This window comes from Struthio camelus, chromosome 7 (assembly GCF_040807025.1).
Source record: "Struthio camelus isolate bStrCam1 chromosome 7, bStrCam1.hap1, whole genome shotgun sequence".
NCBI classification, from domain to species: domain Eukaryota; kingdom Metazoa; phylum Chordata; class Aves; order Struthioniformes; family Struthionidae; genus Struthio; species Struthio camelus.
Window position 1 is genome coordinate 18529462 of NC_090948.1, and position 14899 is coordinate 18544360.

At 38.6% G+C, this 14899-nt stretch overlaps 1 protein-coding gene and 1 long non-coding RNA gene across 16 annotated transcripts in view; one reads left to right on the forward strand and one right to left on the reverse strand.

The window, feature by feature from the left end:
- The window catches only part of BLNK (B cell linker), a 103042-nt gene extending 93746 nt beyond the window's left edge, over positions 1 to 9296 (forward strand). For all 15 annotated transcript variants that reach the window (XM_068949988.1, XM_068949982.1, XM_009677767.2 and 12 more), the window contains 4 exons: positions 2331 to 2410; positions 5935 to 6018; positions 7075 to 7230; positions 8524 to 9296. In XM_068949988.1, the coding sequence (XP_068806089.1) occupies positions 2331 to 2410; positions 5935 to 6018; positions 7075 to 7230; positions 8524 to 8643 (440 nt within the window). In that variant the 3' untranslated portion in view covers positions 8644 to 9296. The remainder of the gene's footprint in view (positions 1 to 2330; positions 2411 to 5934; positions 6019 to 7074; positions 7231 to 8523) is intronic.
- LOC138067800 (uncharacterized) overlaps positions 1 to 11707 on the reverse strand; it is a 51041-nt gene extending 39334 nt beyond the window's left edge. Inside the window, exons 1-2 of the long non-coding RNA XR_011142143.1 lie at positions 11492 to 11707; positions 10564 to 10793 (exon numbers count right to left, since the gene is read on the reverse strand). This is a non-coding gene — a long non-coding RNA (uncharacterized lncRNA). The remainder of the gene's footprint in view (positions 1 to 10563; positions 10794 to 11491) is intronic.
- Positions 11708 to 14899: the final 3192 nt, after the last annotated feature.

The window sequence follows — 14899 nt, forward strand, 5'->3', positions numbered from 1 at the left end:
GTATGTTGCTATTTCATCTCCTTTTACACTGCGGAATCATAATAATGGTTCACATTCTTGCAGTGGGCTGATGCTCCTAAGCTTGTCTGCTCCTGTCACATGCAAGCGATGTGCTTCAACTTGTAGCATAAATTCTTGCTAATCCTTTAAGTGTAACTACTGGAATATTAAATTTTGTGTTATTTCTATTACTCTGTTCTTTGAGGTCATCAGGTACTAAATGATGCTCTGATAAGCAAATTTCATTAACAAACTCATTTTGTGCTAGGTCCCTAGCAACTTTATCACAGATACAATTGGTTCCAATCTGTAATGTCCTTTCAGCACAACCTGCTGTCTCTCCCTTATCACCACGCAAGTCTTGCACTAATGTTCATTTTCTTATTTAAAAGCACTAATTTCCCATATGGCACATTATCAAATGCTCTGACAAAGCCTACAGTGAGTAGAGCACCATATTCCCTTTTCACAGAAATCAGTTCTTTTACGAAAGAGCTATAATGTTAGTCTGATTTGATCTATTTGGGTGAATGTCAGATTTTCTCCTACTTTTTTTTCCCCTTCACCTCCACATTTTAAAATATTCTTTCCTTTACATTCTCTTCTAGGGACTTGTGTTCTGTTGAGTCCATCAAAAAGGCCTGTCGTTTCTCAGGTCGCTTTTTCCATGTTGTTAAATATAGCTGTTATGTTTGGTACTCTTCAGTAATACAGTACCACCCTGACTTGAAATTTATTTACAATAATTGCTACCAGCCCTGGATCTTCATGTGCCAGTTTTTCAGATTTCTGGGATAAAGATTATCTGGGCCTGCCAGTTCAAATGTACTAAGCTTCCAGAGTTTTGCTTCCAACTTGGTTGTGGAAATTTCCATTCCTGCACCAGAACCACTGTTAACTTAGTACCGAGATTATCTTTAAACTCAATACAATTCTTTCTGCGGACAGTGCCATTTTCTCTTTTCTTTTTTGTATGGCTAAGGAACCTCTTATTTATTTTAACTTCCTCTGTAAAGTCTAATTCAGTCTGACTTCTGGCAATTCTTTCTTCATACAAAGAAACTGTCCGCTACAGCTTTTGCAGCGAGTCAGTCAAAATATGCTAGGAAAACAAAATTCTAAATCTTTAATAGCCTTCTTGAGGTGATTATTCATTCACTGAGAGCTGGCACTGCTCCTTACAACTTTCTCCCACCCACCTGGAATGCAACTTCCAGACAACTGCTTCTTTACTATAAAGAAAATCTAAATCTACTTCTCACAGAAGTCTTTGAGCTCTTCAGTCCAACTGCATTCTCTAATTCTCTGAATCATCGCATGATCACTATCATGTTCGTACTGCTTTCTGAAACCAAAATCTAAATCAGAATTATATCAGTGACTATTTAGTAAAGCAGTCTGCAAAGTATCATATTCAGGAATAGGTGAGCACTAACAATACTAGTAGCATTTTTTTCCAATAAGTAAAAGAAACAGGAAATATAGCCTCCCATCTTGATAATTCTAACACTCAACTTTCTATAGCCATCTTTTCTTAATATTAAACATTTCTCTACCTGTACCCAAATCTGACGCAAGTGCCTATAGCAGACATCTATGCTATGTTTGTCCAAGATTGTCTTATCAGAAAACCAATCATCTATATCAATTTCCCATATTTCCATCATATCTATATGCTAATGCATGCAACAGTACTCCTCCATTTGCCTCTTAATTTCTGGATTTCTCAAATTCTTCAACATCTGTGTTTCAGCCATGATAGCTATCTTCTCCTATGCTCTGTTATCACAAGTTAATATCACGTATTTTCCACTATGCTCTGTTATTTTCAAACTTCGTAGTCTTCCCTACTAGCTCTGCTTCTTTATTTTGCTGCCGAGGCTTCTTGAGCACATGTGCAAACAATTCATTTGGATGAAATAAGTGAAAAGTTATCTCTGAGCTACATTAGTTTTGCTGACTCCTTCACCTATATGACTACCTCTCACATTAGATATTGAGTACTTTTCGCATAGTCTTCCTGATTTTTCTTTACTCGTTGCTATATTCTGATTTGCTTAGGGTTTTTTTCCTTGCATATTAAATATAGCTTTGGCTATTAACCAAGTTGTTTCCAAATTGTTTCTCTATATTTATATGCAAAGATCCTCTTGTGAGCAGATAAGTATCCCAGGCACTCACATAGGGTCCACACAAGTACATCTCTTTCCTGAATGATACCACAGGTCAAGCATTTCCAGACCTTCCAAAATTCTCACAACAAACAATTTTGGATAATAAAACAAAATGTTCTTTGAGAACTTATACCTGTTGTACTCTCTCTTTTCTAGAAGTGCCAGAAGCTGCAAACCGTTCTTTGAGTGCTTCCCCTCGCAGCAGTTTTTCATCCATTTCAAGTACTGCAGACCAGGTATAACATTAGCTAAAGGCATTTCAAGTTACAGAAGTCTTCTAATCCTTTGGTTTACTTAAAGTACTATCTCCCTCCCTAAGTCATACTCCTTTGCTGAGGCCGCTCGCATTCCATTTCCCCTTTTATATAAGGACTCTGGCTCCATCTGTAGTGAAAATTTTATTTATGGCACAAATAATCTAAATTTTCCATACAAAATGTTTACAACACATAGCGTAGGAGAGCTTTAACAAACTGTAGAAAAATGCTTAAATAGCATTATACCAAACCTTAGCACTCTACCAGTTATTTTAAACAAAACCCAAAAAGCTTCCTAAATTCTCAGGTCATAATATTCAGACACCATTTGATACAAGGAAACCTGTAGTTTAGAGTATTTAGTCTAGCCCTTGATACAGACGATTATAAAGAGCTTTTAATTGCCTTTTTCTTTTTTCTAATTTATAGCTATACTTTTTTGCCTGCTAGTGTGCTTAAAAAAAAAAAAAAATTTGCACCAAGCAGATACAATGAAGCCATCTGCAGCTATAGCATTGGCCTGCACTAATGAGATGGGCTAAGAAAATCCAGAAACTTACAGGAGAAAAAGGAAGATGCTCTGCTGAGTGGCATTCTGCTGTGCTGGGCTATTATGAACGTTGCCCTGTTTAGTGTAGTTTGGGGTGTCAGCAAAGCTGTAGGGCCTGAGAAGCAAGGCACTGCTGCCTCTCTCTGCAGACTCTATGGTGCCTCCCCCTACACTAGTCTACTCCTTTCTGCTCCTTTAAACAGACCTCTTCTCATTATTGTTAATACTAAGGTAGTTCTATGATGTCTTTTTTTCTTTTTTTTTTTCTATTTTGTTCCAACATTAAGCATTAAGATTATTCATTTGAGCAAATGCAAAGCTATTTTCATTTCCATACTATACCCCTTACTCTCCTTTTGGATGAAGGGAGACCGCAAAATGCAGGAAGCCATCCTTATTAGCCCAGTAGTCACAAACAAGGTAAAAATAGTTCTGTTGAGTGCAAAACAAAGGCTCTATTATGCAGAGCCAGTAACGCTAAATGTTCTAAAGCCTGACATGACAAAGATAATACAACAGTGAGGAACACAAAGGACTCAAAGTTCTGGAACAATTTTAATAGTAAGTCACACTGGATATTATTATAAAAATCGCTTTCAAATAAACAATCCAGTAGACACTAAAATAAACGGCTTGTAACAATTACATTCACAGCTTTTATGCGACACCCACAGGCAAAACCAGAGCCTTAAAAGATCCATTTTGTTAAAAAATGAAAATTAACTGTTGAAGTTGGTGTTATTTCCCACCAATTAAAATATACAGCAGTACTACCATTTGCTGTACCACACAAGTGCTCGCAGGCTTGACTGATGCCAGTATAGGTTCATTACCTGTTTGGCTCCCATCCAAACAGTGGCAGCAGCTCTCTGCTCCCAGGGTATACCCCACAGATAGGGTAGGAAGAAAGAAGGGTTTGGGCAGTCGACTCCTTCCTGTTCAGTTGAATAAAGGTTGGTTTACTGCGCTCATTCCCACAGTGCTGAGTACCTTGCATACTTGCAATTCCTCTTATCCTGTCCTTTTCCCATTAATAGTGTGACCGGACAGACACACTGAAGGACTTTGGGGATGAAGTTACATGATGCGGCTTGAGCCAATTCCAAGAATTTCGTGCCCACAAAAAGGAGGCTCTGCTCTCTCCTCACTGCCTCCGCACTCCCAGCCATGTGCTTCTGTGGCAGTCCTCTGAGCCTGCAGTGAGCTGAGCCAACTCCTTAAACTGACAGTAAACCAACCTCACAGTCAAACAAAACAAGAAAAACAAAAAAAAATGTAACATACTTTTCTGCAATTACCAAAGCGAACTATCTCATCTTGGGGTCAGAGGAACACCAGAAAGAGCATAAGGGAGAGGCCAAGACCTTCCCTTTTTGGCTGCCATGAGCCAGCTAGGCCAGCTCAGCCATAATATGCAACTTCACTATGCACTATGTGCACTAGTTCTAAAGCCTCTCCATTCACTGGGTTTAGCTTTTGCATCACCCACCTCACCAGGAGCTCACTTTCTATGATTGCTGGTTTTATAAACTATTCGTTCTAGCTATCGGAGCCTGGTAATGCATAGGTTTCACCTGTTTCTAGTCCTTCATTCCTGTCCTTCCCCTATAGTCTTATGGAGGATCTTTCTCCTGGACCTCTCTAATCTCACCCTCCACAGGCTACCCCTAAACTCCACTCCTGTTCCCAAATGTACACCCAATAAAGCATCTTCTTACTACCCAGTTTTCTACCATATCCTATTATACCCAAATCATAATCTCTTGCCATGCTCACTCCCAACTGCCATCACCTCCTCCTATCTCTTTATCTTCATACTTCTTATGTTATTAGACCTTTTATCTTCTAAAATGGAATCCACCTATCTTTGGGTTGCCAGTCTTCCCACACTGTATCTTTATCCAACCCTATGTCCCCATGATGAAGTCCTTTGTCCAATGCTTTTCCCTGGAAGAACAGGTTCTGGACAAGTCCAATCACTGTACAAAGCCTTGCCTGTACAAGTATGCAATAAATGGAGAGAAGAAGGGGAATCTTGGTGAGGTGTTGACAGGGGCACACCACACAGAAATGAGGTACCCAAGAGGTATGTTAAAAAATACTAGCCCCTCTGCATTCTGTCACAGATGTAATCTTTGTCCGTGGCACCCACGGTAAACATAATGTAGCTTATGCCCTTTACTTAGTAACGCTGTTTTAAATGTGATGGTATATTCAGACTCATTCCAACAACAGAGAACCTGAACTGAATCCAAATCTCCTATGTCTCAGGTGAAAGTACTGTGCGCTGCACTGCTGGGCAGGTAGAGGGGAGACGTTAATGCTTCCTGAGTTTTGTGGGGCACATTTAATAACTCATTTAATAACAACAAAGAGCCAAAGACACACTTAGCCTACCTCCACACTATCCAGATGGAGGCAATCCTGGTCACGTTCACAAATAGCACTAAGCATATGGAAAAATTTCCTTCACAAAACCTTACATACCAAATCTAGACATTTTATGAGCTAGGCCACAGCTGAGCGGCATTGAAATTGTTAATGGTCATACTACTCTTCAACGCTTCCTGAAAACTCTCCTTAAATTCTACTGGAATATCCTTCTGCTTTACAAATGCCAAACTGTCCTCTGGTTGTACCTGAAGACTTTCCTCAGGGTATCTTTCTTCTATCATGTATCAGCCTTCTATTATACATCCATTCCCACTGTTCTGACACACTAGTTTTTCTTTGTACTGCCTCTATCTAATGAAAATTATGAGCTCCTGGCAAACGCTTGTCTGAATTCTGTTTCCTGAGGTGTTCTGCACTTGAGTTCTTCACAGTCGTCATTATTTAGTAGCAACTCCCCTACAAAAAAGTTCATTTTTTTATTATTATTATTTTACAAGTGCTATTTGATGGTAATATGCAATGATGTGATACAAGTAACACTTACTCCTTCTCTCTCTAGGATGCTGGTGTTCATAGTAAAGCATGGTATGCTGCTACCTGTGATCGTAAAACAGCAGAAGACGCATTGTATCGATCAAATAAGGTATGTCACGCTTTTAAAGAATGTCTGTTTTAGGAAATTTTGCAAATAAAAAAATGAGAAGACAGCTAGATATATTCTAAGAGTGAGCCGTATGCTGAACAGGTCAAAATACTATCCCATGCAGATGTTGTCAAACAAGAAATTACTGTGGTGAAACTCTTTAACTTTTATACTTTCCATCCCAAGACAATCAAAGCTGTATCAGTGTAACTCAGAGCAAAGAGCAGTGCACTGGGGAGAAAGCTGAGAGCTGAGGAAGATGTGATAGCTCATAGGCATTCTCTAAAATGAAAGGCAAAGTCTCATGGCTTTTAAATGACCTCCATCCCAAATATTAACCACCACTGTAAAAACAGTTACTATCTAGAAAGGCTGATGCTGCTACCCATTTTGAAACAGCAACAGTATACATTTAGATATTTGGAGAACTTGAGTCCTTGCCTTGACTATTTTATTTGTGTACATGAAACTAATGTCACAAAAGGGATTAATCACATGTAGAGTTTCATCCTCAGCATGAGGCATGTTTCCACTCTTGAGAGCTCTCTTCTGTATCATGCCACAAAGTAGGAGAGTGGGGCAGCGACCCTGGGGTTATCACCAGCACAGGCTACTGCTAGCTAGTGAGCACTGGGCTACGTTGTCAGTGATACTAGGTGATCATGATCAGGGTGCTTTTTACAGCTCCGTAGAAACAGTAATTCTAACCTGTGTTTCACTGCTTTTTTGCCCACCTACTGCCACTGATAGCAACTTACTTTACTAATCATCTGTGGACCCCAACAGACTTCTGACACTGCACGTTTATTTCTTCTTCCTTTCTCTGGCTGAGAGAGAACAGGCAGAAGCAGCAGAAAAGGTGGCTCTTAGAGGACACCTTTGCAAGCTAATCTTGGACAGCAGGAATACATGCTACTTCCTTTCTGCTCTATTAAGTTTCCCTAATGGGAGAAAAAGGTTTAACACTAATACAGATACAAATATGAAGCTAAAAACAGACTAAGCTGTTAGAAAAAAAAAATTGAACGCACTATTTATTTTCTTTTCCTTCTTTAGGATGGATCTTTCCTAATTAGAAAGAGTTCTGGACAGGATTCAAGGCAACCATACACACTGGTTGTGTTTTATAACAGAAGAGTATACAACATCCCCATACGATTTATTGAATCAACACGACAATATGCACTGGGCAGAGAAAAAAATGGTGAAGAGGTGAGAGAGTGGTTTTTCCACTCTTATTGTTTTCAGTTATATAGCTTTATAAGAAAGGATTAGGGTATGCCGCACTATGATCAAGAGGATTCTTTATGCATCAAGATAAAAGTATACCCTATGTGACAACTGATTTACCAGGCTTATTAAACCAGTGTAACGTCAGCTACTGCACATCGTAGCTAATTAAAACCACAAATCTAGTTTCAAACGTACTCATATAACCATTTTGAACAGCTATGAGGATGAGAACTGCAGTTACTAGATACAAATTCTCCAGCCATCTCCAGTCCTCTATTCACCTTCTACTTAGACTCCAATTAAGTTTTTTGAAAATTGTAAAGGCAGAAGCTACGCACCAGTAATTTTCAAAAAAAAAAAAAGTCATCACTGCTCTCTCCCTCAAATCTCTATCAAAAAAGAGAATGAGTGTACTTTTACTCCTATTCTCACATAAAGAATATGTTAAATTAGTTCTAGAGTGTAAAAATCACTGCTTGGCTATTATACCACACAGATAGTTATTCTGAGAGCTGCACAGAGATTTGGAACCCAAATATCAACAAAAATTGGGTTTTATCGCTGCATAAAGTAGGCTTTTAAGGGAAGTGAAAGGCTTCCCTGAGCCTAATTATCTGCCTCCCAGGCAACATTTTGAGGCTACAGAACAAATAATAGCCTGGAGCTCATCTGGCCCTCAACAACGGGTCAAAAATGACCTCAGGGAAAAAGTGAAAGATGCAGTTCCATATGTATTTGGCTGAAGACCAAAAGGAAAAGCGCAACAGACCTCGCAGATTCAGGGTTTTAATTCACAATGACAAACAGATGAAAACTGAATGGCTGAAACAGTTATCATTGCTAGCTGTCTGTACCATCTTACTCCCAGAGATCACCAGCCCTCTATCAGGTGGCTGAGCCACAAATCAAGCAGATCCCAAACTGCCATAGTTTGCAGCTTGGGAAATTAAGGTAAGCTGAAAGTGGTGTCAGTCTAACATGCCAAGTTATAAATTGTATGGTTTGGTTTGTGCAGGCAGCAACAACAAAGGGAAAAGAGCATGAGATGAGACAGCTAGTGGCAGTAATCTCTGCCACTGTCCAAATTTAATCTGTTTATGATTAGAATCAGGACTAAGTACAGGACTAGCGCTCTTACTAAAAGGCAGAGTTCCACCATCTTCAGTGCTGGGAGGACCAAAGAGAAAAAGAGATAATACACTGATTACTGTTAGTGTTAGAGCACTTAAAGGAAGCTAACGCTACTAACTAATTTTTGTTTTCTCTATCTAGCGCTTTGACAGTGTTGCTGAAATAGTAGAGAATCATCAGCGCACATCCTTGGTTCTAATTGACAGCCAAAACAACACAAAAGACTCAACGAAACTGAAACATATTGTAAGAGTTTCATAATCAAACTGAACTGCTGAGATCAAGACTTTCTTAATCACTTCCTGCAGCATCCCAAAATTTGTGGATCAGGTATTAAAGAAGATCATCCAGAATGATGGAGAATATTCTTTAAGAACATCCACTGAATAGTAAGAGATGCAGTTCATAAAGTTCAACCCCATGTCATTTTATCCGAAAAGCATACATATTTAACAGAAGAAGCCAAAGCAGAGACAGTCTTATCTGTGGTTTGCATCTATGACAACACGGATATTCAAAGTCATGTCAACAACTGCATACCGCAGCCTCGTTCTCTGACTGCTATTTAAAGATAGATTTCCTGTAGGACATTCCCACTTTAAAAGTGAGAATACCCTAAGTGACCTGCTCGTGCCACTTGCTAAATTTACCACACACCACGGCTTTCAGAGATTTCCATGTAAAGTGCACAGCTCCAGAAGTTACAGCAACTAAACCTAAGGTACCACTGTGTACAAGCTGAAAGTAGAACTATACTTCATGTGATCACTGGCAATAAAGCTGCCTGAATTTCTGAGATTAATGAACACGCATTGTCCTTTTCTTCAGCTTTACTCTAGGTGCTTCATTAATATTTTTGTTTGTATTTTCAAATGTGCAAATAAAATTAAAAATATTGTAAAGTCAGTAATGTATGGAAGTATTGCTGGATGACATTTGTTAGCGTCCTTCCAACCAGAAAGGGTCAATTCACTGTCTCTGATGTGTCTTTAATATATCTGTTTATACAAGCTCATTCACAAATTCTGTTGTTATGAAGCCTATCTTTTTTTTTTTTTTAAACATCTCTAGCATACACATTGGGCTTAATATTTCTTAAAAATCTGTCGTCTTCAAATTACTGTAGGCTCAAGCAAACTGCTTCATTGCTAAACTCAATTCTTACAGAATCAGTTTTTACAGACAAAAAATAACTTTTTCTAAGCCTGTTCTATCACATTAGTTTGTTCACGGTAATAGAATAATAAATAAACTCAGTCATTTCCACAAAGGCTGAGAATTCCAAAAAGGCTTGGGGCAAACAGTGAAAATGAAATTGATGCTGTATAAACAGTTTAAATAGAGGGAACCTCAGCTGGTAAAACCTAAAGACAAATGCAGTACAATAAAGCACAATTCACTAAATATTAGATTTATGCTTTATAGTCTTTGTATATAAATTGCACCAATGAAAAACTCCCGAAGAACTGTTGTTAATTAGTTCAAAAGGTGTTTTATTTCATTGGATTTGAAAACTCATCGATCTTAAAGGTTTTTTCCAAAACTGACACTCCATATACATCTGCTCTATTCTTTTTGTTCTAGAGCAGGCAGCATTCTCTAGGATTATCAGTAAAGCATTTTAACTGGGCTAAAACTTAAGCCCAGATCTGTAAGATTGGTAGGAGTTTCAGCAAGACACCTGTCACTGTATTCTGCAACCACTTCCTTGTGATTTTGAGCAATATTTCCAGAAGTAATGCAACTGGCTTCTAGAATTAACTGCTTACTTATAGGAGAAAGATGTTCAGCACACGGCTGTCTACGTTGCTAGGCCTCATTTCTTCCCTGTGCAACACAGATTAATACTTATTCCATATGTGAGGGAAACGAGATACTGGCAGGTAAGGAAATACATACATATAGAGTTTACGCAAACCTTAGTTTATATCATTTACAGTATTGCATAAATTCTATGTTAATATGTTATTCAATTGGTATTAATTAGTATTATGCTGTTACTATGCTTAGTACTAGTGTAAGGATTAGAGCATAGACTGCAGTCAAGGCCTCAGAATTAATAACAGGCAAAGGTACTGCTCCCTCTGCAAGCCTGATTTACTCCCTCTGCATGTGCATTCTCATATCCTTTAACTATATCAAACATCTCTTCAAAAGGTTACCGTTTCAAGTAATACTCACAATGGACAATATCTCACGAATAAGCAGTCACTTGATATTTAGCCTTCTTCCTGTTCACAAACACTCCTTGCCTTATTCACTCTCATAGTCCACAGCATTTAATCTTTGTTCGCAGGACAACTGTTTGATTCTTGTTGGTGCTTCTCACAAAACGCTTCTCACAAAAGTATCTAGGTTCTTCATATATATTTTCTCTGAAGTAAAGGTATGGTATCACGGCCATTCTACAACTGGGAAGAAAAAGGTATGGAAAAGTGAAACTCAAGTATATCTATGGGCTTCCATTTGAGAGACTAAGTATCAGGTTTTTTTCAAAGTAATTAGCAATACTGAGCACTTCATATACTCAAACCACTGCAGCCACTGACCTTCAGCTCCCAGCACTCAAGCTTTGTTACTTCGTGGCTGATCTACAAATATCATAATGTGCTCCAGATAAACATTCATCGCAAAACCCTTTTCCTTTTTGCAGTTCTCTCCCCTATTACATGGGTACCTTGCAATTTCATCAACAAAATGAGGCAAGGATTTAACAGGCAATACCTTCCTCCACAAAACAATCCATTCATCCGGAGATGAGAACATCCTAGGCAAAAAAGGAGGCCTCATGCAAAAAAACAAAACAGTATGCAATCACGTATTTTTCTATGCTCGTAGTGTTGTACAGGAAGCAAACTAGTTTGCTTCCAACACCCAATCAGTTTTATAACTGATTTGCACAGGCTGCAGTATAGACATATTTGGAGAGAAGATCTAAGCTGGAAAGAAGAAAGTTTTGAGAGCGGGAGGAGCAAAAGATCTGCATTTTCCAAGAACCTCAAATACACTGAGTACTGAGGCTGGAGCACATTATGTTAAAAATACTGGCCATATTGATTCAACACTCAATACTGAATCTAAGAAACGGTAACTTGATGCAATACTATACCTGAAACTTTTTTACAACTGCTGCAGTGCCAGCATCTGCCACTAGTTAAAGCTGTGAGGTGTTTTCCCCAGGTAGCAGGTATTTTAGTCTGATCTCTGACAGCTATAGCAACACCTCTCCCTCATATTTCTTTGTTATTATTACATACATTTATCATCCAGATAACTGTTATTAACTGAAGACCTAGAATGACAAAGGAAAGAGTAAAATAAATTATAGAACTGAAAATTTGGCTTTAAAATGAAGTTAGAAGTTGTTGTGGTTGTTTGAGAACTCAGGGCAAACTAGCATAGTTACTAAGGTACTCAAGAGATGAAGTCTTTTCTGCCTACCTGATACAAAAAGGAGAGTACAATGGGTATTGCAAATTATTCCTGTCAAGGTTGTTTCATGAAAGGAGTAAGAACTTGCATTCTCAGAAATTCAAGTGTTCAGACACGCACGTTACAAAACTACATTCCTCCTTCACTCTAAACCACGAGCAGCAGGCAGAGAGTCTTAGGAAATGTTGTTAAAAAAAATAAAACATGTCTCACATGACAACAGCCCTGGAACAAATGTTAAACACAAGTTTTTTGTTAAAACGTTGGAATTATTGAAGCAGAAAAAACATGAGTTAGTGATGTTACAAAGAATACACAATGGGCTAAATGTTAGGCCTCCTTTAAGGCCGCTTTACACAGTCAGAAAAACATGAACAGTGTACAAATAAAGATTAGGTCACGGCTATGTTTATATGTTTTTCTTGTAGGAAAAAACATTTGTTGACCCTGTTTTTACACCTATTTCCGTATGTCCCAAAACACAATAGCCAAGTTAGAATTTTTTATCTTGTTATCTGCACAATATTACAAGCTATCTTAAAATGTTACAGTTGCAAGTCAAACACTCAAAAATCAGACAGTTTTCAAATCAAGAAACTCCTGCAACCTTAATTTGTCACCTCAGCAATATCTATTACAATACAGGCATTAAATATATGATCATTTACTATTTTTCCACATAGATTTGTATATTTCATTTAGCTCAGAAGTGGTATTCTGGGGATAAATCGTAGTTGTGTAATGACAGACTGTTGTTTGCAGGGGACCTTGCCCACTTACTGAAGAAGCTGAGAAAGGTGTAAAGAAACACTGCAGGAATCTGCCTGTAGAAAGGTAGCCTCATACAGTTAAGACAGTTGAACATTTCATTCAAGAACTGTATATCGTCCCTGCTCCTTTTACACATCCACTGTGATGCTGGTCAGTTTGTTTAAGCCTAACTTTCTACTGATGAGGATGATCTGTAACTGTGATCTTTAATACTTAATTTAATGGAAGTCTGACCTGAGAGTCCTTGGAACCTGATCTACAGCAGTGCCAAACGCTTATGACTTCAAATGAAGCATTATGGAAAAGCTCATAATAAAAAAGAATTCTATTTTCAGAACAATATTTGAACAATGTGCGTTAAATAATACAGAGACATAGTTAAGAGTGGGGAAACAAAATACTAAATCACTGCTCATTAGTGAGCAACAGTTCTCTGTACTAAATGAGATAGATGTCCATGGATAAAGCGACACACAACAATGAATGAATATTTTATAAAGCAACCTTATTTCAACATTTCCTGATTTTACAGTGTTGCTCTTCACAGTATTGTACAAGGCTCCCAGATTCAAAGGAAAACAAACTGGTGGGGAAAAAAAAAGAAATGACAGTATGCTGACACCCACATGATTCATCACTACAGAGAAAACCTTCTAACGCCATGGCAAGACTTTAACTTCAGTGTTAAGTAACCGGTAACAAAAATGTGTTATCCTTGGTAAATCAGCACTGAGTAGGTACATTTTAGCCACAAACTTCACAGATATTTCTGCCAGCAAAGGCAATTGCAGTGTCCGAGATTCAGGGCTTCAACTTCTGGCTTTATAGGAGAGTAAACCAAGGTAGTCAATAGATCCTTTCAACCCAAAAAGCTTAATGCTTCTTCATAATGCTGTTTCTAACAAATTTCCTCATCAGTACACAACTCTTCTTCGGAGTTCCTGTCTGAACTCGCATCAGAGTTCAAACACACTGTGTAGCACAAAATGAGCCATTTTTGATATATAAAGCTCTCCAACTGTGTATTAATTCACCCAAAACTGCTGTCTTGACCGGCTCAGGCACTGACTCCTAAATGCAGCTCACTAGCTGCCCATGGACGCATCAAGAAAAAAAGCATATCTAAGTACTGAAATTTTTTTGTATCATTTTCATTGTAACTTTTTTTTTAAATGTAACATGAATCTAATTCTCTTCCCAGGAGCATCCCTAAGGGACTTCTAGTTACTTCACTGATAGCAGGTCAAGCTCCACTTTCACATTATGGAAACAGTCACAGAGAACTACCTTGGGACTTGCATACAATCTAAAATCTCAGTGATGTCCCAGCCTTTTCCGAGTCCAGTACTCAATTTTGACAATTTTTTTCCATCAATACTTCTGGAAGCGGACCTACACACCTAAGATGTAATCTGCCAGTAGTTAGGTAAAACTCTAACAGCTACGCTGTTGCGTAGCACAGCATTCGGCTGCAAAGCCAGAACCTGCTGCCAAGCCGGCTTTGGAAACACCTTGCCCGCGTTCTTCACCAAGGGAAAACTTGGAGTGCACTGGGTACGTAAGAGCTTCTTTCCTCTGGGTACATAAGAGCATGCTTACTTGACCAGCGTGAATGCGACCCAGCACTCTTGCAATCTCAAGATCTCCCATCTGACCTTGCAATAATGATACCCATTAAAAAGTTATTCAAGCTCTTCCTTGAACATGTCCCATGAGCTTCATGAAGGGTGACGCCATCAGCTACAAGGAGAGATGTGAACTGTACGCTGCCTCACCTCTCAGTCAAACTGCATGTAAGGCCTAACACGGACACCAAGTGCTATATGCTAAGGGCACTCCTACTGACGGCTCAATCTAGCCTCTGGATTCATTAAGAACCTAGAGGACAAAGACTCTAAATATAATCATCATTGGATCAGATAAGGACATTTGTTCACATACTCTCACATGAACATTAAGCGATGTGAAGTTCATTCTCCTTTGCTGCTTACCCTTACAAAAAATAAATAGGAAGCAAGCAGGCTCCTGGGAGTACTACCCTACTGGCCATTAAAATGAAGGAGGACTACTTGAAGCCTGGGTTTTGCCAAGCCCCAAATACCCTAAAAAGCAGTTCATCAGAGTAAGCAACATTAGGAAATAGTATGCAGTCGTTACGCGGACACATTACTTCCACGTGGAAAATAACTACTATCCAGCTACGGGCCTGAACTGTTTCTTTCTACTTCATTATATGCTGCCCCTCTTAGAGGGTTTGTGTCAGATATAGTATAAACCAAAATAGAAATATTTTCTATAAATGCTCATAGTCATA